The sequence below is a fragment of the Taudactylus pleione genome, unplaced genomic scaffold (genome assembly GCF_031769625.1).
Source record: "Taudactylus pleione unplaced genomic scaffold, aTauple2 ptg000004l, whole genome shotgun sequence".
Taxonomy (NCBI): domain Eukaryota; kingdom Metazoa; phylum Chordata; class Amphibia; order Anura; family Myobatrachidae; genus Taudactylus; species Taudactylus pleione.
In genome coordinates, this window is record NW_028284407.1 from 7,073,462 (window position 1) to 7,095,613 (window position 22,152).

At 44.8% G+C, this 22,152-nt stretch overlaps 1 protein-coding gene across 1 annotated transcript; it reads right to left on the minus strand.

The window, feature by feature from the left end:
* Window positions 1-1,133: 1,133 nt before the first annotated feature.
* LOC148543381 (intelectin-1-like) lies at window positions 1,134-20,110 on the minus strand. Its single transcript, XM_088468512.1, has 6 exons — window positions 20,046-20,110; window positions 17,830-18,077; window positions 17,518-17,676; window positions 16,610-16,730; window positions 13,199-13,305; window positions 1,134-1,286 (listed from the first exon to the last, which is right to left on the minus strand). The coding sequence occupies exons 2-6, from the start codon at window positions 18,019-18,021 to the stop codon at window positions 1,134-1,136; spliced, it is 732 nt and encodes a 243-aa protein (XP_088324638.1). The 5' UTR covers window positions 18,022-18,077; window positions 20,046-20,110.
* Window positions 20,111-22,152: the final 2,042 nt, after the last annotated feature.

The following is a 22,152-nucleotide window of genomic DNA, read 5'->3' on the forward strand; positions in this document are numbered from 1 at the left end:
ATCCTGGCTTCAATAAACTCAGGGGAACCCTTATGTGAAAGAGGGGTCCTCTCTAAAATGTATTCAAATCCTAAGGGCAAGTGAGCATACATCATGAATTTTGGGAATTTTAGTGATGACCCACTGGGAGTTTGGCACAAAATAAATATGATTTGATCCCCATAGTGACAGTTTTTCCTTATAGTTAAAATAACTTTTCACATCTATACACAGAGTGACCCACAATATATATTACTTCTTTTTTTCTGGCTCATGCTGGGCAATAGTGTAAAAATATTTAAAAAAATAAAAAACAAAGCAGAATTATGTTTAAATATGAGTACGTTGAAAAATCAATGTTAACTTCGGCTAATTAAAGTATAATTCACAAAAATACATTGAAGACATGCAATTCAGAGTTTTTGCCTTATGATTATTATATTTTATTGTTATAGTACCAACAGTACATTACACAGAATGTTTATTTCTCTACCACGAAATTCAAGTACCTGAAAGAAGGCTACATAAATACAGGGAGAGAACATATACTCTTCTCACAGATAGTGCTGTAAATGAAATCGTAGTGGAACCCATGGTCTTAGTGGTAAGACACAACAATGCTTACCCCTATGCCACTGTGCTGCCCCATACATATTTAATAAAATATATAGTTATATCAAAACCACATTGTCACTTCCTTGGGGAGAGATTCTCAATCTTTGGAACTTAAAGTATCATAGCCTGGCACATGTGGTGTGCATTTCCTTAATGTTTTGGTAAAACTGGGAAGTAGATGATACTGTAGTTTGGAAGTGCAGCTTCTATGGATTATGGGGCTCATTTTTGTGCTTCAAATCATTGATTTTGTTTTGTGATGCATCAATGAGTCTGATAACACAATAAAATAGATATCTGGTGACCCAAAAATCTCTATACAGCCCCAATTATTTCTATTGAGTATGGTGATGCCATGTTCTGCCCCATCAGGTACAAAGCCTTCCTGAATGTTATGTAGCAAGAGAGTTAATTAAAGGCAAATACAGTATGTTTGAATTATATCTCTGATTTTGTGATAGTTTAAAGGATGAAAAGATAGCGTCCCCTCTGTTCTTACATGTTTCTGTATTCATCTAATATCCAAAATAGCAGGTAGATCAGTGGTAAAAGATTAGTACAGCAGCCTCAGTAATATCCTTGCTACTACTCCACCCAGTGTGTGTACCATATCCATCCCAGTCAAATGCTCCGAAGTCTCCGCACTGTCTGGGGTTCCCCTCAGGAATGTAGCCTCCTCCACCAATGCAGTGCTGTAACATTAAAATAGAGATTCATACTTTAATAATTAAAGTTTGAGGCAAAAATGTGTCATAAGGAAAAAGAAAACTATGATAGCAAACCTTTTTCCAAAAATAGAGCCCATTCTAAAATGAAGAGGTAATTACCATGCTTAAGATTGCTTTTATGCAGGCTCTGCACTACTATTAGGCAGCTTTAGGCAACATTTGAGGGCATCCCTGAATGTACCAGTCAGCAGGAATGTCCCACCAGGCCAGTGTCTGAAGACTTAATTAAGGGTGCAGCTAGATGCCCAACAACTACAGTGGTGACAAAGCAGTGTGTGGGGGCCTTTCTGCTGCTCCATCTCAATCTCAACTTCACATGAGACACACTGCAGGTAGATTCTGTGCAGCCATGGCGGATAGTCAGGTAAGTAGATGGAGCAATTTCGGACAAATTGCTGGACTGAAGGTTATTTGATGGAAAAGCTAGTAAGCAGGATGCATGTGTGGGAAAAGCTGTTGTGCAGTGGGTCATATGAGGGAAAATCTGGGGGCAAAAGGGCATGTGATAGAAAAACTGGTGGACAGTGTGGCATTTGAGGTAAAATTTGATGGGGAGATTGATTATGTGAGCAAAACTCTGGTGAACAGAGTGGTATGTGAGGAAGAGACTGGTGTGCAGAGGGGCATGTGAGAGAAAAGCTGGAGGGCAACAAAAAGCATGTTACAGAAAATCTTGTAGATAGGGGTGGCGTGTGACAGAAATGATAGTGGGTGGCATGTGAGAGGAATGATAATGGTCAGGGGTTGATTTGTGAGAGAAATGAGCGGGCAGGGGGGTGACATGAGAGAAATGATAGTTGGCAGAGGGTGGCATGTGAGAGAGGAATGATAATGGGCAGGGGGTGGCATGTGAGAGAAATTATAGTGGGCAGGGGGTAGCATGTAAGGAAAAAGCTGGCAAGCCAAGGAGCATGTGAATGAATAGCTGGTGGGTAGGTGAGCATGTGTGGGAAAAGCTGTCAGGTAGGTACATGTGAGGGAAAACGTATATTTAAAGATTTAAAAACACACAGTTTAGATCTAATAGAGGGTTGAATGATCTGTCTTTTGTGGAAAATATTTTGCATATTTTTGGCTGTGCTGAATCAAGTGCATGAAAGTTTGAACAAAACAGATTTGTTTGCAATTCAGTCACAGCTCTACCCTGCAAATGAAGGTTTGTAACTTGACTGTAATGTGGTGTTCTCACAGAGGCAAAGATCAGAAAGGCATGTCAATGGATGCAGAATTTCAGACTTTTTGCACCTTGTTTCTACATGTGCGCACTGATGATGATGATGACAGGTATGAAACCTATCTAGGTTTGGATAGGCACAGCCTGGCCACACAGACACATATGAATCTGGGCATATACTATATACATTTAGTTCTGTGCAAGAATCCAGGAGCAATAACGACCAACTTTCAACTTTGATTTGCAGTTCTTTTAAATTAATAATACATAATATAGAGAAAGTATTTTTTTTTATTTTGATGAGCTATACACTGCAGCATGCTGGGTTTGAAAATATACTGTAGGTATTTTGCAGATTTTTCAACTGGTTTGCCAGTTTTCTCAGTGCTTCTCTATTGAATCTTATGGCAGTAACCCACCTGGGAACTGTCATATCGGAGTTAGCACTGTACATACTGTACAGCATGTACGTTCTGGGCTCGAGTCACTGGGTTTTATTGGTTTACTAAGACCCGTAGACTTATAATAGAGAAAGGTACGAAAACATCCAAGGAGTAGATAAGTAAGAAGTGTGAGTGTGTTAAAACAGTTGGTGGCCATGTCCTGTCATTATTGTAATATTTAATATTTTCATCACAGTGGGTCTACAGGTACCAGCAGGCCCTTAATGTCTGTTCTATAAGTGCCGGCATGCTGGGGCAGGCTTGCTGTAGTCCCACTGTAAAGAACAATATTAATTCTATTTTTACACCATTAATTAACTCTATTCTTGGATGCAGGGATTGGCCCTGGGCTTTCAGTCCAGGACTGGTAGATCCTCGGGAGGTGGGACCCCAATTGATTTTTGGGGTCCCCACTTTCTGGGGATTTTCAGCTCTGGACTGGCCAGATTGGGGTTGGTTTTATGTGATGGCAGGGGGACCACATGTTGTGTGTCTCCCTTCTCTGGCATAATCCCCCACCTGGTTCAGCCTGGTGCTGGTTAATGGAAAATAGGGGAAACCCTACGCTGGTTTTTCCCCCAATTTTCCATGACCAAAACAGGCTGATATACATGCGGATGTTACAGTCGGAAGACCCGTTGAATAATAATAGTAAATTTACCACTTTGTCTCTCAATCCTCCCCAGTTTGCATAAACCCCATGTTTTCATTAGGCTACCCTGTCAGCTTATTTCTTACTCGTTCCACATAGATTCCTTTCTTCAGTTTTTTTTTTAAGTGCCATTATTTTTATGTTCAGCCTTTGGGAATTTGTCACCTACATGGTTGATTTTAGCTTTATTGTCATCAAATTGCAATTGCACCCTTGACCACACATCTTGTCTACCCACACCATTAATAATTTTTTTTAGCCCCCTGGTGTGCCTGTTGCAAATCTTTGTCATCTGCAAGATGGCAGAATTTACCTTCAATTACACCAATAAACATATGGAAGAGCACTGGTTCAAATATAGATCCCTGGGGTACTCAGTAGTAACATTTCACATCTAGAGGCACTTCATTTACTACACCTGTCTGCTGTCTATCCTCTAATCAACACCTTATCTGTAATAGTCCCCTATATAGTTTCCTTTCCAAACACTTATATTACTCGGATCCGAGGACTTGCTGTCAACTCAAGATGACCGTTGCTGAGGAACTAGGCCCTGCCCGCTTTAGGCACTGACAGCCCACAAGTCACATCACTTGGTTTGCAGTTTGACAAACCTTTTTCTTGTTTCAGCATATGGGGCACACTGTTTCCCTTACACACTCATACCTCACCTTTCTCCAGCATCCAATTCCTCCCCATCGTGCTTCTTTTCCCTCTTTTCCTTTCCATACTACACTGCACCACTAGACTGTCCAGCTTCTCCTACCATCCACCACTCTCTCTCTCTCTCACATTACTTGCTGAATCACCCTAATTATTCACATCCTCCTACCCTATATGTCTTCTTCACCCTTCCTTGTCATTTTTTTTCTACTTGTCCCTAAAGCCCTCCAGCTAATTTTCCTCTCCTTGTTACACCTTAGATGTCTCACACCTGCTCCTATCTCTAAAAGCGTTCTCCAGCATCCCCTCCAAGAACATCTTCCACTTTGCTTTGTTCCTTCTGATCCTATTCCTCCATCCTAAATGCTGCCTCCCACATACCAGAATTCTGCCAAAGTTATCCACATCTCCCTATTTCTCTCCTCCTCTCTGGAATACCAGATATGCCTGCAATAAACTATCCTCCATTCACAATTTCTTAATTTCCAACTCCCTCAAATTCCTTACTGTCTCCAACACCTGCACTGTCTTATGTGGCTTTTTCATTCTGTCACTCTTGAGACCTGGAGGCTGACAAAGTGGTGGCATGCACCTCCTGCTCTCTCCGTGTTGTGCCACCAGCTTTTCACTCATCATCCGGGTTATTCCCCATATTCCCTTTCTTTATCCTCTCCCCAACAAGTCCACCCTAATGTTGGGGTCATCTACTGTCCCATTTTCTGAATTCATTACTACTGCGGACATAGGACCTCATTCAGAGCCGCTCGCTATTTGCGGTCGTTCGTTTAAAAAAAAGGGGTGGCTATTCAAATGAACCGTTCGCACTTTGCGGTCTGTTCACGCCTCTAAGTCTGAACGAGCGAGCAAAACTTGCGGTCGAAATTTTGAAAAATAAGCCCCCTGGCCGCTCGCATCATACGTCATGTCCGCTATTTATTTGATTAATCGAGTACATTGAACAGCGTATGAACTGCTCGCTATTCTTGTGGTTGCTTTTTTCAACCGCTATTTTGCGAGTAGTTCTGACTAAAAAAAAACCAAGTGACGTGGTCGCTGGCGCTGCTGTATTAATTATGCACACCCATAAAACGCCCGTTTTGACCTTTAAGCACGCCTGCATTCTGAATTCCACTCCCCGTTTTCAAGCACCTTCCCCTGTTACCACCCACAAACGCCTCCTCCTGTCACTCAAAATAGCAGACATTCGCTATTTTGCGAACAAACGAGTTTCGGCCACACTGACTGGTTCGCGCATGCGTATTAAAATCCGTACGCATGCGCAGTTGTGCGAACATCGCTCAGTGCGATCGAGCGGCCGCTTACGAGCGGCTCTGAACAGGCCCATAATGTGTAATTGGCACTACTACTGTGTGGCGTAATCTGTAAGGGGCACTACTACAGTGTGGTCATAATGTGTAATTGGCATTACTACTGTGTGGTCATAATGTGTAAGGGACACTACTATGTAGTGTAATGTGAATAAGGGGCACTACTGTGTCTCGTAATGTGAATTGGGGGTACTATAGTGTGGCCACGCCCTTTCCTTATGAGACCACGCCCTTTTTGCAGCCGTGTGCCTATGACGTGCACTATCCCTGTTTACAATATGGGAGAGGGGGGTACCAATGCACTGCTGGCACAGGGCACCAAAATGTGTAGTTACGGCTCTGCTCTCATGTCACAAATAAGGGTCTTAAGCTGGGTACACACGTAAAGATTTTCTGTCCAACCATCCAACTAGTTGATTGGTTGGAATGAAAATCTGGTAACGTATGGGAGTAAATGATGATCAGCAATTTGCTCCTAAATGCCAGAAAACAGATGAAAATGGTTGTCAGACAAGTTTGTTAAATGTTTGATCTAAAGAATTTGTTCAAACAGCAGTTTTTGTCCATTTTCCGGCGTTTGGGAGCAAATTGCTGATGGTCATTTGCTGTCATGCCTTACCAGATTTTCATTCCAACCAATCAACTAGTTGGATGGTTGGACAGAAAATCTTTACGTGTGTATGCACCTTTGGAATCCCTTTTAAACTCAGACATTCATTTATTTCTGTTTCCAAGACATCCCAGGAACGCCTCCCTGTGATTAACTAATGCACCTGTGTTCTCACCTGGTCAGCTAGACCAATGGTTATTCACTACCTCCTATTTAAACCAGTTCCTGTTAGCAACTCATCGTGTTCCTTCCCAGGATAGTTCTAGGCTCCAAGCTTACTCCTGTATCCTGTGATTGTGACTTCTGAGGCTCTATTTACTACTTTGTGGATTCTCGCAATTTACCATCTGAGCTGAGTATCATCACCTGCCGGCATTGCAGCTTCCATGCTGAATACTGACTTGCTACTTCCACTTCAGTCAGCTAGTGAGTTTACTACCATCAGCTCTGTAACGTCACTTGTCAGCGCTGCAGCTTCCAAGCTGCACACAGACCTGTCTCCCATCTGCCGCCGTGCTGTTACCTGTCAGCACCGCAGCTCGCGTGCTGCATACAGACCTGCTCCAACCACTTCACTTCAGCCAGCAAGTATACTGCTTTCCATCTGCCGCTGTGTACTATTACCTATCTGCTCAACAGTTTCCACACTGCATACTGTACCTACTTGTTACTCATTACAGAGCCAGAGAGTGCCGCCATGGTCTTCATTCCATCATACCACTGGGACAGTGCATGCAAGTTACTTATGCTGTTTTACGTCATGCTTAGTGGTTGTCCAGGTTTGCAGGTCATACTATTGTCCTGACTTGTATTGGTTTCCCTGTACTGGGTGCTATAGCTTTGGGCTGGTACAGAGAAGGGTGCTGGTTCCAAGGCTAAGGTTAGTGTGCAGTATACGGCCTGTACACTGAGGTGTCCTGTAAGCTGTATTTCTTATCCTGATTCTCAGTCCCTGAGTTCCTAACTGGTTCCAGTTCCAGGTCTTGCGTCAGAGCAGTATCAGAGTTACAGCTTCCACTACTACATAAGACTCCGATCCTGGTGTTCCTGTCTACAAGTACTATGCAGTTCTGAGTTCCAGGGACCACCCTTGTTCTTGGAGTATATTCCTGGTCTTACTGGCCTTCACAGGTCACTAGGCGAGGGGTTGCCCAGTGGCGAAACCAGGGGGGTCAAGCAGGGCACGTGCCCTGGCACCGTGGCAGGCCCAGCAGATAAGGACACCTCTGACCAGGGCATTGTACCTGCACCGACTGCCCACCTGCCTGCCACTGTTTCGCTGCAACCGTCCGTCCCCATTGCGCTGCAGAGCATGGTGATCAGTGGCGTTACTGCAGTACAGCAGTATGGCCCACTATTGGGGCTGCTACCGGGAACATGACTGCAACGCCAGCGTCACGCTCCCTGGACCCGGAGCGTCAGCCTGCTGTGGCGCTGCCTGACCTCACCATCCCCGCCGGTTCCCGGCTGACGGTAAGTAGAGGAGGAGAGGGAGGGAGAGAGACCCGGGAGAGACAGAAAAGTGGAGGGTGGGGCGGGGGGGGAGACCAGGGAGAAACAGACACAAATGAAGGCAAGGGGGGTGGGAGGAGGAGAAGACACACAGTCGGATATAGATATAGATATATATATATATATATTTGGGTTGCCTGGAATATTGTACTTATCCTGATTCTTGCTTGTTTGTCTACTATTATCATCAGGTAGACAACACCATTTGGTGAGAGGCCATTTCCCCCTACCTTTTATATAATCTTTGTTATGTGTTGTTTTGGATGTCTTAATAAATGCAGTATTACACTATGGGATCCCCCTCTTTCTGAATTTATTTTTTATATAAACTGGATGGAAGAAAGGGTGGAACAGTAAGAGGATATTTATCTGCTCCTATATATGCCTTAGGGCCTGATTCAGAGCCGCTCGCTCTGAATCAGGGCCCTCCTCCATTAAAATGGAGCGTCCTCCCGGACGCTCGTATAGCTGTGGGTGACCACCCACAGCATATACGAGCGTCCAAAAAGATGGTCGCGATGGTCTTGACGATCGCGACCATCGGCCTTGCGACGGAAACCCTGCGGTAGGGTTTCCCAGCCACACACCCTGGAGTGATTTTGGCTCTATCAGAGCCAAAATCACTCCCACTGACATCACTAGTGATGTCAGTGGGGCCGGCTTCAGAGGGTAGGCGTTCCCATGGGAACGCCTCCGTCTGGCAGGCACGCCCACCAAAGGGGGCGTGCTGTCAGTCACCATCGACAGCACGCCCCCTTTGGTGCGAGACCCAGAGCGACAGCTTGGCTGTCGCAGTCCGGGTCTCGCGCATGCGCACGACGGAGCTCCCTCCGTCGTGCGCATGCGCAGTGGGGAACATCGACCCACTTGCGAGCGGGTCTGAATGACCCCCTTAGTGTCTACGAACCTATGTAGACCACATCTCCTGGTAGGCGGAATAATACAGAGCGTATGATAATTGTACCATTTGCAATATCAGGTTACACTATTGTGTCATTTTTTTGAGTCCATATTTAGATTCCTCATGCATGGAGTCAGGGCTGTACTGAAAAAGAACAATAAGGCTTTGTGAAACTAGTTCAGCGCCGCAGGATCCTATTGGTGATATTATTTTGTTTCTGAATTGTTTTTGGGAGTGTAAGGTGAACACTACTGCACCAATAAGAATCCATTGGCAGCTCTATAAGGAACACACTATTTAGAAACACAGGGGCCTATTCATCTTTACTAAAAATTCTTAGGAGGTAATTAGGTTTAGAACTCGCATGTTCTACCTAATTACCAGAGGAATTCATCATTCCTCCTCTCCATAACTAACTATTCCGAAAAGCTGTCATTTTTGCCATGACAGCTTTTCGTGAGATAGATACTTTTCCCTACCTGCCTGCACATTTCACTGCCGTCCTCCGTGTCGCCCAGGTCCTTTACCTCTGTCCCCCGGCGGCATGTCTGGCTCCCTCCCCCGCTGTCCGCTGCATAAACTATTCCCGGCTGTACTCAGCCGCTGGCGCCAAATGGGTTGTCAGTTGTGGGCGTCTTTCAAAGGACGCGGCGGCAGGGATATGTGAGCTGGGCAGAGGTGTTGCAATACCTACCTCTGTTCACCCCGTCACCGCATGCTGCAGGTGCCGGGACGTCTCCCCTCTGTTCCCCTGGCAGTGTGTCCGGCTCCCAGCCACGCTGTCCGCTGCATCAACTATCCCCGGATACCCACCATGCCGGCCAGTTCTTCCCGGCTGTTCTGAGACAGAGCCGCTGGTGCCGACTGGGCTGTCACTTGTGGGCGGCTTTAAAAGGACGCGGCCGGCGGGGAGATGTAAACTGGGCAGAGGGGCTGCTATACTTACCTCTGTTCTTCCCGGGCCGTCACCACATGCTGCTAATGTCGGGAGAGTCTCCCCTCTGCTCCCCGGTGACACTTATAAGTAGGGATGTGCGCCGGACCATTTTTGCCGGATTTGGATTTGGTTCTAATTCGTCGTCCGGCTTTGGATTTGGATTTGGATTTGCCAAACTGCGGTGACTGGCTTTGGATTTGGATTTGGATTTGGATTTTTTTACAAAAATTGACAAAAAAAGCTAAAATCACATAAATTGGTCTATTTTTTCTTCCTAGAGTATTATTACCCTCAATAACATAAATTTCCAGTCAATTTAGACCATATAACAGCTCATAATATTGTTTTCAACATTATTGGCCAAAGGTTGCAGTGAGCTGACTGGTTCCTAAGCGATAGAGCAGCGGCACAACGACACAGACACCACAGTATAAAGCACATCTATGACACATTGCCACACAGCAGTGGCAGAAATGAAAAGTAGTGCACCCACCCAGTGGGGTACGGCCAGCAGAGTCACAGTACTTGTTTACATAGTGGGCTACGGCCCAAGGAGTCACAGTGCACAATCTTATTCACATTACACCGCACGTAGGGCCTGATTCACATTACACCATAAAGTAGTGTCTCTTATTTATGTTACGACACACAGTAGTGCCCCTTTTGCACAATGCCCACAGTAGTGACCCTTTTACACAATGCCCACAGTAGTGCCCCTTTTACACAATGCCCACAGTAGCGGTGTTCTTTACACAATGCCCCCAGCAGTGGTGCCCCCTATGCAGTCCCCTTAGTAGTAGGGTCCCCTATGCAGTGCCCCCAGTAGAATGCCCCCCAGTAGAATGCCCCCCATTAGCAGGCCCCCCCAGTAGTATGCCCCCCATTAGCATGCCACCCAGTAGTATGCCCCCCTTTAGCAGGCCCCCCCAGTAGTATGCCCCCCATTAGCAGCCCCCCCCAGTAGTATGGCCCCCCAGTAGTATGGCCCCCCCAGTAGTATGCCCCCCCCAGTAGTAGGCTGCCCCCAGTAGCAGGCCCCCCTCAGTAGTAGCCCCCCCTGTAGTATGGCCCCCCCTGTAGTATGGCCCCCCAGTAGTAGTAAGCCCCCCCAGTAGTATCCCCCCCAGTAGTAGTAAGCCCCCCCCAGTAGTATGGCCCCCCCAGTAGCAGGCCCCTCAGTAGTATGGCCCCCCCAGTAGCAGACCCCCCCAGTAGCAAACCCCCCCCAGTAGTATAGCCCCCCCCAGTAGCAGGCCCCTCAGTAGTATGGACGCCCAGCGCCCAGTAGCAGACCCCCCCCAGTAGCAGACCCCCCCCAGTAGTATAGCCCCCCCACAGTAGCAGGCCCCTCAATAGTATGGACCCCCAGTAGCAGACCCCCCCAGTAGTATAGCCCCCCCAGTAGCAGACCCCCCCAGTAGTATAGCCCCCCCCAGTAGCGCCCCCGAATCTTTGACAAGTAAAAAAAATAAAATAATAAAACTTACCTGATTCCCCGCTCCCGCGCCGTCCGCTCTGCTGTCACACGCTGCGGAGGGAGCCGGAAGACGGAGCTCATGTGTGAGCTCCAGCCGGCTCCCTCCGTACAGCAGCCAATGAGAGTCTGTGTGACTCTCATTGGCTGCTGTGACAAACACACAGCTGCCGCTGGCGGCTGTGTGTCTGTGTCTGTGTAGGGCAGAGCGCTATCACAGCGCTCTGCTCTACACGCGAGGAGACCTGATGTCGGATTCTCTAGTGAGAATCCGACATCAGGCGGCCGCCGTTCGGCCCCGAACGGGGATCCGAGTCAGGCGGTGAACACCCGAACAGGGTTCGGGTGGACTCGGATCCCCAATGTTCGGAGCGGTTCGGATTCCACAGAATCCGAACCGCTCATCTCTACTTATAAGTTCTTCAATTTACTGTTTATAGTAAATAAACAGTTAATAGAAGAAGCACTTACAAGTTCACCAGGGAGCAGAGGGGAGACTCTTCCGACAGCAGCAGCAGACAGAGGGGTGAACACACAGACGGAGCCGGAGAAAGACCAGCAGGTAAGTATATACTGTACCGCTGCTACACAAGCTGCCGTGTAAGCGGCAGTTTGTGTAGCCTTACAGGGGCTATTCGCCATCTGAACTTGGCATAGAGCAACACCATCAAATTCAGAAAATACTTCATTTTCGGAATTTGATGAACAGCCTAATTTCTACATCCCCATACTAAAGTATGGGAGGTGTGGAAATTAACACAGACGGACTTAACCAGGAGATATCAGTGATATCTCCTACGTTAAGTGTCTTCATGAATACTAAAAAACGGTAATTAAGGAAAAATGTCCTAAAAACCGTTAATTTAGTGTTGATGAATAGGCCCCACAGTCTTGTATTGATCTCCGCCCCTTTGCTTAACTTAACCTTCTGTACTTTGCTGCCATGGATTATCCCAGGGATAGGCAATGTCCAGCATGCCACCTGATGTGGAACTACACATCCCAGCATCCCTGCTATTATTTTAGCATGAACTACCAGCAAAATTGTGGCAGGGCGTGCTGGGATGTATAGTTATACTGCAACACTACATGTTGCCTACCCCTGGACTACCCTAGCATCCTGCACATCCTTCACTGACACTGTACTCCCCTGGTTCAACCACTTACATTTCATACTGCTCCTTATCTGTTTATACTGAATGTGCCACATATGTCACTTCAAATTGACAGAGATCTGGCCTTTGGACATTTGGGCCATTTAGCCGGAATCCAGTGACAGCATGTGTGGAGATTTTAAGTACAGTTGGATGATAATAGCATTTATCTGAGGTAATTTTATTTCCACTATTACTACCATGTATTATAAGGGGTATATTTATTAAAGTGAGAGTTTTTAGAAGAGGAGATGTTATCCATAGCAACCAGATTCTAGCTATTATCTTCTAGAATGTGCTAGTTAAATGTTAAGCAGAATCTGATTGGTTGCTATGGGCAACATCTTCATTTCTAAAAACTCTCACTTTAGTAAATATACAGTACCCGTCAGGATCAAATTGAAATGTGTGAATTAATATCACTCAGGGATTTGCTGTGGTATCAAACATGCTGTGTTATTTGACCTATTGTCCAATATCTCTGCCGATATCTAACTACCTGTCGGCAGTAATTGCTTTTCTAACTTAGGGGCTGCTTCAAGGCGCAGTCCCGATTCGGTCACTACTGACCTATGTTTTCGTGACTGCATCAGAGCCACACTGTGCATGTTTCGGGATGCTGCTGCGGCCCCTGATTGACTGGCTGAAGGCATAACACGAAGCATTGCGGAAAATGGGAGGAGTGTCTGCCCTGTTCTCTTGGCATGCTGAAGCCAGTAACTGCGTCATGAGCTGCTTTTTTCCTGACCCCGGCAGCTCAGTTGTGTCAGCCATTCTGAGGGTTACTCAGAGGTTCGATGCTGCAACCAATAGTCATGATGTGTTGATGCAATGCTGGACGCAGGCAGAAGATCAGAGAAGCCGGCAGTGGGCGTCTTTTTACACAAGACTCCTCCTGCGGCATTTGCATATAATTGCACAGCCGCGGCAGCGGCATTTGTGTCCATCTCTGAATTGGCTCCTTATTCATGTGGTTAGTTACTATTGACATAGTTTCACCTATTTCTCTATGACTGTCAGCAACTTACAACTTCCACATTACATCCATTGGTGATTTTCATTCCGGGGCATAAGGCCAGTGCTGCTCTTTCATTGTTAAACACACGGAATTGGATAAACCCAGCAGTGAATTCTTCTGCAAAAGAGAATTTAAGGTTTCATTGTCTCATATTATTTATACAATGTAAATGTAATACACATAACAACTGCAACACGGAGGTTATTTACTGAGGACCTGATTCAGACCCGCTCGCTAAGTTGCGCTCGCTCGCTGTAAGCAATTTTCGCCCATCTGCGCATACGTATAATTCACAGTGCACGTGCGCAAGCCAGTCTTTGCGATCTGTTTTTGGTTGTTCGTAAGCCACTATCAGGTCGCTACTTTGAGTGACAGATAGTGCCATTTGTGGGTGGTAACAGGGGAAGGTGCTTGTGAACGGGGAGTGGTGCCTGCGAACGCAGGCATGTCAGGCCGCCAAAATGCCGTTTAAAGGGCGTGCATAATTAGCAGCATAGCGTCAATGTACACGTCACCTGCATGTATTGCAGCCAGCACTGTTTGGGCCTGTAAAATTTCTGTTTATTATCATTCTCACTTGTAGCTTCCTCTTATTGCATCTCCTGGCCTCTCCTATCTCTTCCTTGGCCCTTCCCCATGAAGCCATGGCCTTTTTGGGGTGCATTATGTCCCTTTGAAAAATGAGGGGGGCACCAATGCTCTTTCTGGCACAGGGCACCGAAATGTCTAGTTACGTCTCTGGCCACTAGTATGCTATCTGTTTTATTTGGCAGCCTTTTGATGCTCTCTGTATTATGTGATGGTCACTAGAATGCTCTCTAACTTTTAAATAGTTCTTAAGATTACTCTCTCTATCATTTAGAAATCAATAGAATTATTTCTGTATTGTTTTAAAATTACTACAATGCACTCTGTATTGTAGATCTGTCATTAGGATGCTTGTACACTCTTAACCAGAATGTTATCTGCATTACATGGTGGTCATAATAATGTTTTGTTTCTTGTGTAGTGGTCATTAAGTTGCTCTCTGTATTGTAAGGTGACCACTAGAATGTGCTCTCTATATCTGCCATGGGATACGTTCAATATCCCGACAGCGGGGATTCCAGCTGTCAGAATGCCGATGCCATAATCCCGACATTTATCCGAATACCAACCGCCGGAATCCCAAGTAGCGGGGTTGGGGGGAGGGTTAGGGTTAGGCACTAGGGGGAGGGTTAGGTTTAGGCACAGGGTGGGAGGCTTAGGTTTAGGCAGTAGGGGGGTGGTTAGTTTTAGGCACTGGGAGGGAGGGTTAGGGTACAGTTAGGGGTTAGGCTAGGTATACTTTAGGCAGTAGGGGTGGTGGTTAGGTTTAAGCACTAGGAGGGGGGGTTAGGGTAGGGATAGGAGTTAGGCTAGGTATACTTACCTCGAGCCGTCAAGGTGGTAACCTAGTCAGGATGCTGGCATCGGGATTCTGCCTGCCGCGGAACCCAACCCATCTGCCACTATAATACTTGTATGTGGTCAGGAGAATGCTCTTTATTGTATGGCAGACACTGGGTTCCCATTGTATTGTGTGATGATCACTAGAATATTGTCTGTATTGCATAGAGGCCAATATAATTAAAGATATGTGTGCACCCCCAGGTTTTGGCTTTGCTTCTAATTCATAGTCGTGTTTATAAAAATAGCTTCAATTATGTAATTTGGACATGTTTTTGTTCCTACAGTATTATTACTACAGTATTATTCTCAATAACATTAATTTCCAGTCAATTTTTTTTCACCTCACAGCTCACAATATTGTTCACTAATATTGGCTGGCTGGCTAAACTAAGCAACAGAGCAACGGCACAAACAGAACAAAACCAGGAAGATAATGTTTTGCCTTGTTTTGAGATTAAAACATAGCAGGAAGACATGAGCCTCGACTCAGTTTAACATGGAACCCCTAAGTTCAGGTGTTCGTATTTCAGGAATCCGAAACTGTACATCTCTAAATATAATGCTCTCTGTATTGTGTATCTGTTACTTACTAGTATGCTCAGTGTATTATATGATGATCAAGAATGTTCTCTACATTGTATGGTGGCCACTTGGATGCACATGTATTGTATTCTGTTCACTAGAATGTACCGTAGTCTGAATTATGCGGTGGTCACTAGAATGCTCTCTATATTGACTGGTTGTCATTAGACGTTCTCTGTTTGTATGGCTATGGCTCTCAAAAGAATGCTCTCTACACTGTATGGTCACTAGAATGTTCTTTGTATTGTACTGGGTCACTAGCACTGTTCCATTCCTAATATTTGACAGGCTGCTGTGAACATGTGCACAAATTTAAACTTTTGTGTCCAAAAAAATCACAGCAGAATTTTTTTATTTTTGCATGCACAGCCTAATAATGTCAAATGTAAAGCATATAAATTGCTAGGACTGGATATGACTCTGGCCCTGATTCAGAGCTGGACGCACAGCTATAGCGAGCGGCCAGGAACATGGTCGCGATGGTCAAGACCATCGCAACCATCGGGCTTGCTACGAGACCCTTGTGGTAGGGTCTCGTGGCCGCAAGCCCCAGAGATATTTCGGCTCTAACAGAGCCGAAATCTCTCCCACTGACATCACTCGTATGTCAGTGGGGCCGCCCCCAAACGGAGGCGTTCACATGGGAACGCCTCCGTTTGGGCAGCCACTCCCCCGGCCCGGCCACCAAAGGGGGTGAGCTGTCACTCAACATCGACAGCTCGCCCCCTTTGTTTTGCGAGACCCGGAGCGACGGAGTGCCCATCGCTATCCTGATCTCCCGCATGCGCACTGGCCCACCATCGACCCGGTTGCGAGCGCACAGCGCTTGCGACTGGGTCTGAATCAGGCCCTCTGTCCCTAAAATTCTGTCTGTGACTCCACCCACTTAAATGTAATTTCCATCTGTAGTTTTCTGTCTGCTTCAAGGGATTGTTGTGCTGTTAAGAATAAATGTGAAAAGCTTGGGAGCTGTTTCTACATATGTTCTGGTGCCTAATGGGTCTATTTACTAAGCTTTGTTATGAGATAAAGTGAACGGAGGTAAGGTACCAGCCATTCAGCTCCTAACTGTTATGTCACAGGCTGTGCTTGAAAAATTGACAGTTAGGAGCTGATTGACTGGTTCCTTATCTCCGTTCACTTTATATCCTAACAAAGCTTAGTAAATAGACCCCCTAAATATCCTGTCGATATCATATTGAATGGAGATGAGGCTTGTTTGCTTAATCAGGACTGAGTCAGACTGAAAAACTTGCCCATAGCAACCAATCAGCTTCGATGTAGCATTTATCAAGTGACCACTAAAACAATAAAATGGTCAAATAGAATGTTTGATTTTTTCTTTAAATGGTATTTAATTGTTCAAAACATCAGCATATGTTCCAGAGACTAGAAACTAAAAACTTACTTCTTCCATTTGGTGAGTAATAATTTGCTGCCTTTTCTGCATTTCCAAAATCATACACAACAGGTATTGCAGGTCCATTGTTTGCTGGGCAGCTACCACCATTGTATATGACTGGGTATTTCTGAAAGCAGACAAGGAAGGTGCAGTTATACTTTGGAATCTTTACATATTTTTGTAATCACCAGGCTCATCATTATAGTGTAATTTCTTAATAAAATAGTATATTATCACTTAAACATAATCTAATAGTGAGGAGTTCTCTATCCCTGATATGGTAATTCCATATGCTGTTTATTATTTACATGAGAAGAAGCCAAATGGGTGGAGTTTCCATGAAGGTGCCTACTGTAATCGAGTGACACCTATGTAGGGATGGCCATCAGTAGTGTTACCATCGATGGTTACCTATTCAATGGATGACCATCGATGGTATCACCAACCGATGGTCATCCCTGTTTTTTGAGTGACTGGCCCGCAGGCCAATCAGAATGTGGGGGTGGGGCTTCACAGGTGCCGGGGGGCGGAGCTATGCTCTGAGTCCTGACACCTTGAAAAACAAAACAAAAACATTCGGTTATGCCACTACTGGGGGCACTGTATAAGGGGGGCTACTACTGGGGGCAATGCCGCATAGGGGGGGCGCCAGTCCATTACATTGCCAGGGGTGCTTGGATCCCTAGATAGACCCCTGGATATCACTAAAACCTGGACTGTTAGTGTGCCTTGAGGACCGAGGTTGGGAAACACTGGTCTAGACTGAAATCCAGGGGTCAGAATGTGCCCTGGGGATCCTCCATCTTTCAGTACCCAGGAAGTACAACTTGGCAGTGTGGGCAGCAGTCACTATACTGATTAATTATGTTAAACTAAAAACTTTAAAAAATTGTCAATCTGAGTTCACATTTTACCTTGTACAGATAAAAGAGGTTTCCACCTTCATTAGACAGGAAGCCATTATGTGTGCGATATCGTAGAAGGGAGGAATCTCTCCATTTGGATACTGGAGTTTTGTTTGGCACATGCCATATTCCCACGTCATTAGCAGATATATCATAATAGCCGGGATTCTGATCACATAGGAAATATAATTTTCATATGTTACGTGTTAGAGAAACATTAATTCCTCCAGATAATAGGGTAGCAATAATTCTCACCTGCCACAATAGAAAATAAATATAATACAAAATAGCAGAAATCCTGACCGGCACGATCATTCTTACCTTGTAGTCATCACTGGTGGCTCCATCTGGTAAGCCAAATGTGGCATAGTTTGCCCAGTTGCCATCTCCTTCTGGTATCTTAATATTGTTTCCCTGTTGGCTGGTCCAGCGGTCGCCAATTGTGCACTTTCCAAGAATATTGTTTTCATGGACACTGGCTACCAAAGTCCAACCTCCTCCATTGGTGGTCATGTCACAGAAGGTCTGATAGGACACCCCATCTTCACTGGTTAGTGTGTAGATTCCATCTGTAATAAAAGCACATTAATAGCTATTATCCTTCAAATAAAGTATGTGGTGTACAGATAAAAGCATGTATTACAAATTGAAATAAAAAGTAATATGTAATAATCAGAGTTTTTCTGTAACATATATCTACATACTGCCAGTACTATATACAGTGTACACCATATTGACCTACAGAACAAATCAATAGGGGGAAGCTGTAAAATATGCAATTGACAATACTCTAGTGCTCAAGCTAATAAAAGAAGTTTATTCTATATAAAATATTTAAAACTATAATGTTAGACAATAACACACAAAAAATAACTAATAAAAAAGTAATAATTAGTATTTGTGCAATAATGAAATGGCTAAATGACTGGAATCAATACACTGATACCTTATGGCATGTTCACAAAATGTCATTGCATACGATTAATTAACCAGAATAACTATAACATGTATCTGTGATCTCAGTAGTTCTTTAAAAAATGTGATCAAACAGTGTGGTCTCAAAAAGCAGGGAAACATACAGTTTTTATAATAATCTTAATGTTAATGAACATCTGATATTGGTCTTGGTCAGCACAGGCAATACATGCAGTCAGACTTTGATCACATTTCACAGCTTAGTATACGGTCATCATTCAATCTGCTGCTTTGGTCACATGTGTATGTACTGTACAGCACTGCATGACTTGTGTATGTCAAAGTTAATACAAAGGATCAGGTTACTTTTTTAGGATGTTAGTTTAATCCTAACAACTCCTGGCGCAAAATGTAGTAGGGTCCGTGCTAGTCAGCCCATGCTAGGGATCTCTATGATTGGAACCGCAAGGTTAATAGAGGTGAACCTTGCGGTTCCCATCATAGGATACAATGTAGCAGTTCCCACCATAGACTTCAATGGCGCTTTCCCACCACTGAAGTCTTTGGGGAAAGTTTGACACACTAGCTGACCGCTCAGAGCCAATCAGCGGGCAGCTCCTACGGAGGCACCCGCCGATTGGCTGCCAGCTCTTGTATTCACACGGAGATAGTGTATGTGTTAATACATACACTTCTTCCTGTCCACCTTAGATCGGGTATAGGGTTTTTTTTGTTTTTAACCCCTTGGATGTCTACTTGGAATGAAGAGGACCTGATCTACACTAGGAATAGGGGAGTATGGATTTTTTTATTTTACAGGTTTAATGGAAGCTACAAGTGGGTGTGAATGGCTACAGGGATTATAGGTGAGTATGCATTATTATTTTTTATTATTACATTTTATTTATAGGGTGCCACAAGTGGTCCGCAGCGCCGTACATACAGTAAAGGGTACACAGAACATTACATTACAATACAGTAACCAAAATATAAACAGAACACAAGTAACATCAACACAATTCTCCATACACAATACAGCTCTGAAGGTGAAGGCTGTCATAGAAGTGCTAGAGAAGAAGGCTGTGAGACAGTGGGGAGGAGGACCCTGCTCCTAGGAGCTTACAATCTATGCATGAATGTGAGTGTGCATATATGTTTTAATAAAATTATACTTTCACAGCACTGGAGTGGAAGCATAGGAGTGCAAATACAGATTAAATGATTGAAAGTAAGAGATGGTCTGGTCCACAATTTATTCCAACAATTTATTGTGCTGCACTGCAGTCTTCATACATCTGTACCAATACCTATGTCTACATCTTGTGACTTTGCTGTTAAATCTGCATGTGCGGAGACCCCTTATTCCCCCACAGTCCATGAGCTGTCTTGGGTAGAGGAAAGTGACTGAGAAGAGTTGCACTAGCTACATAGGCATCTAACAACACATGCACAGTGACCGCGTTACAAAATGTATGCACCTTATATAATGATGTATTCCACTCATGCACAGTACAATAGGCTTAATGATGACGATGGAGGTGTCACATTATGATTATGAGATAGCATTTGATTGCATTCCAGATTATATAACGTGTGTGTATATCTCGAGGAATATTACTCACCTCTGGCACCAGACTGTGACTGCTGAATTTCTTTGCAGCTCCTATACTTGTAGCTATTGTCCACAAAGTTGTTTGATGGACTGAAACAATTGGAATCATCTTTCCAGCAGGCCAATAGATTCAGAATGCTCAACTTCTTCTCATGAAGCGATGGATCTTCTGAGAATATATAGAAAATGTTAGCTATTACACATCTTTTAATTTAGTGTGGGCAGTGTCCTTTCTTTATTGAAATAACATTGTTTTTTCTCTCATGTTTATTCTCTAACTTCCAACTGTAATGCATAATAGAATACACTTGTGCTATAAAAGTAAAACATAAATTCCTTTTTTTGGATATATGTGTAATACCCTACTATGCCAGTGTTATGATACACCTGCCTATTTTGCATAAGCCCTCTAGAACCATATGCTGAGGTCTTCTTCCTATAACAACTGTCATTCCCTTAGAGATTGATACTCTCACTGGTACTGAGATGCTGTTAGGCCTTAAAGAAGTTTATACAAAATGACAGGTGATCAGATGATAAAAGCTGGAGTAGTAGAAAACCATTTGCAATACAATGAGACTGAATGGTTCAATATGTGTGTAGATAATCACAGCAGAAACTTAGTAACAACAGACTGTAACAGGTGATAGCAAACAACAATGTCATGGTCCAAAAGTAATTAAGGTGATACTTAGCAATAGGTGTTTTGCAGGAAGCATGAGACCATAGAGCAGATCAGCTAGGCACACAGTGATAAAATAATCCAACAGCACTGACTAGACAACAGGATCAGCAAGCTAACTCCAACGTAAGAAGCTATAACCAGCAATGTAGTGAAAGGCTGGCTGCCTTTTAACTAAAACATAGGCCAATCATGAGTCTCCACAAACACAGGCCCTCTAATGAAAAATCTGATCTCCACCAGCATCCTGGGTGCTAGGCAACAGCCAGGACCAAGAAGCTCCGTGGCTGTCAATAGTCCCCATCGTTGTTACGATCCTCTAGCAATTGCTAGGACCAAGATGGAGGTGTTGGAGATACGTGGCACATCGAAGAACAGACACAAGAAGAACGTTTAAATCATGGCAGTTTACTAAATAAATGATATGATGGACTAGCGAAAACACAACATGTCAATGGTGCAATAAGGAGCTGAAACCATAGGACAGTCAATAGAATATACTGTAGGTTTACAGTCCAAACTAAAGTTGTTAAATGGCCAGGAGGCCTAGTAGACAGCAATGCTTGAAACGTGGTGAAGAAGCAGGATTGCTGGAGGGCCTAGCAGACAGCGGTACTTGAAACGTGGTGTTGAAGCAGGATTGCTGTATGGCCTGGAGGACCTAGTAGACAGCAGTGCTTGAAATGTGATGTTGAAGCAGGATTGCTGTAAGGCCTGGAGGGCCTAGTAGACAGCGTTGCTTGAAACATGGTTTAGAAACTGGATAGCTGTATAGCCTGGAGGGCTCTGTAGACAGCAGTGCTTGAACCATGGTATAGAAGCAGTTTAGCTGTATGGCCTGGAGGGCTCTGTAGACAGTGATGCTTGAACCGTGGTATAGAACCAGGATAGCTGTATGGCCTGGAGGGCTCAGTAGACAGCGTTACTTGAAACGTGGTATAGAAGCAGGATAGCTGTATAGCCTGGAGGGCCCTGTAGACAGCGTTGCTTGGACCCAGGGTACTTGGGTCACTTAGAAGGTGGTGAGCAGAATACACGCAACACATACAAATTATAGCTGGAAGTCTGGATGCACAGAGAGCAGTGTCATAACCAAAAGTTCCACATGAAAACTCTATAGCCGACAGGGCGGCGACACTAGGAGGAAACCTATGAAATCCTCTGACGTCTGGGTCTCCTAGCAACCGGCAACCTAGAAGCATGGTCAGGAGCAGGAGGAATACTGGCAGGAGACAAGTCCTGGACTGGACTTGTAACAATCGTCTAGCAACCATCGGCCTGTGTAGCCTGCATGATGTGATGTCCTAGTCACCATGCAATGACTGGGACCTGCCGAGAAGGTGAGCCTTGGTGGCAGCTCGTCCAGGAGGACGCTCCAGAATTATGGAGGGCGGCCCTCATTCAGAGCGTGCGCTCTGCTCAGAGCGTACGGCTC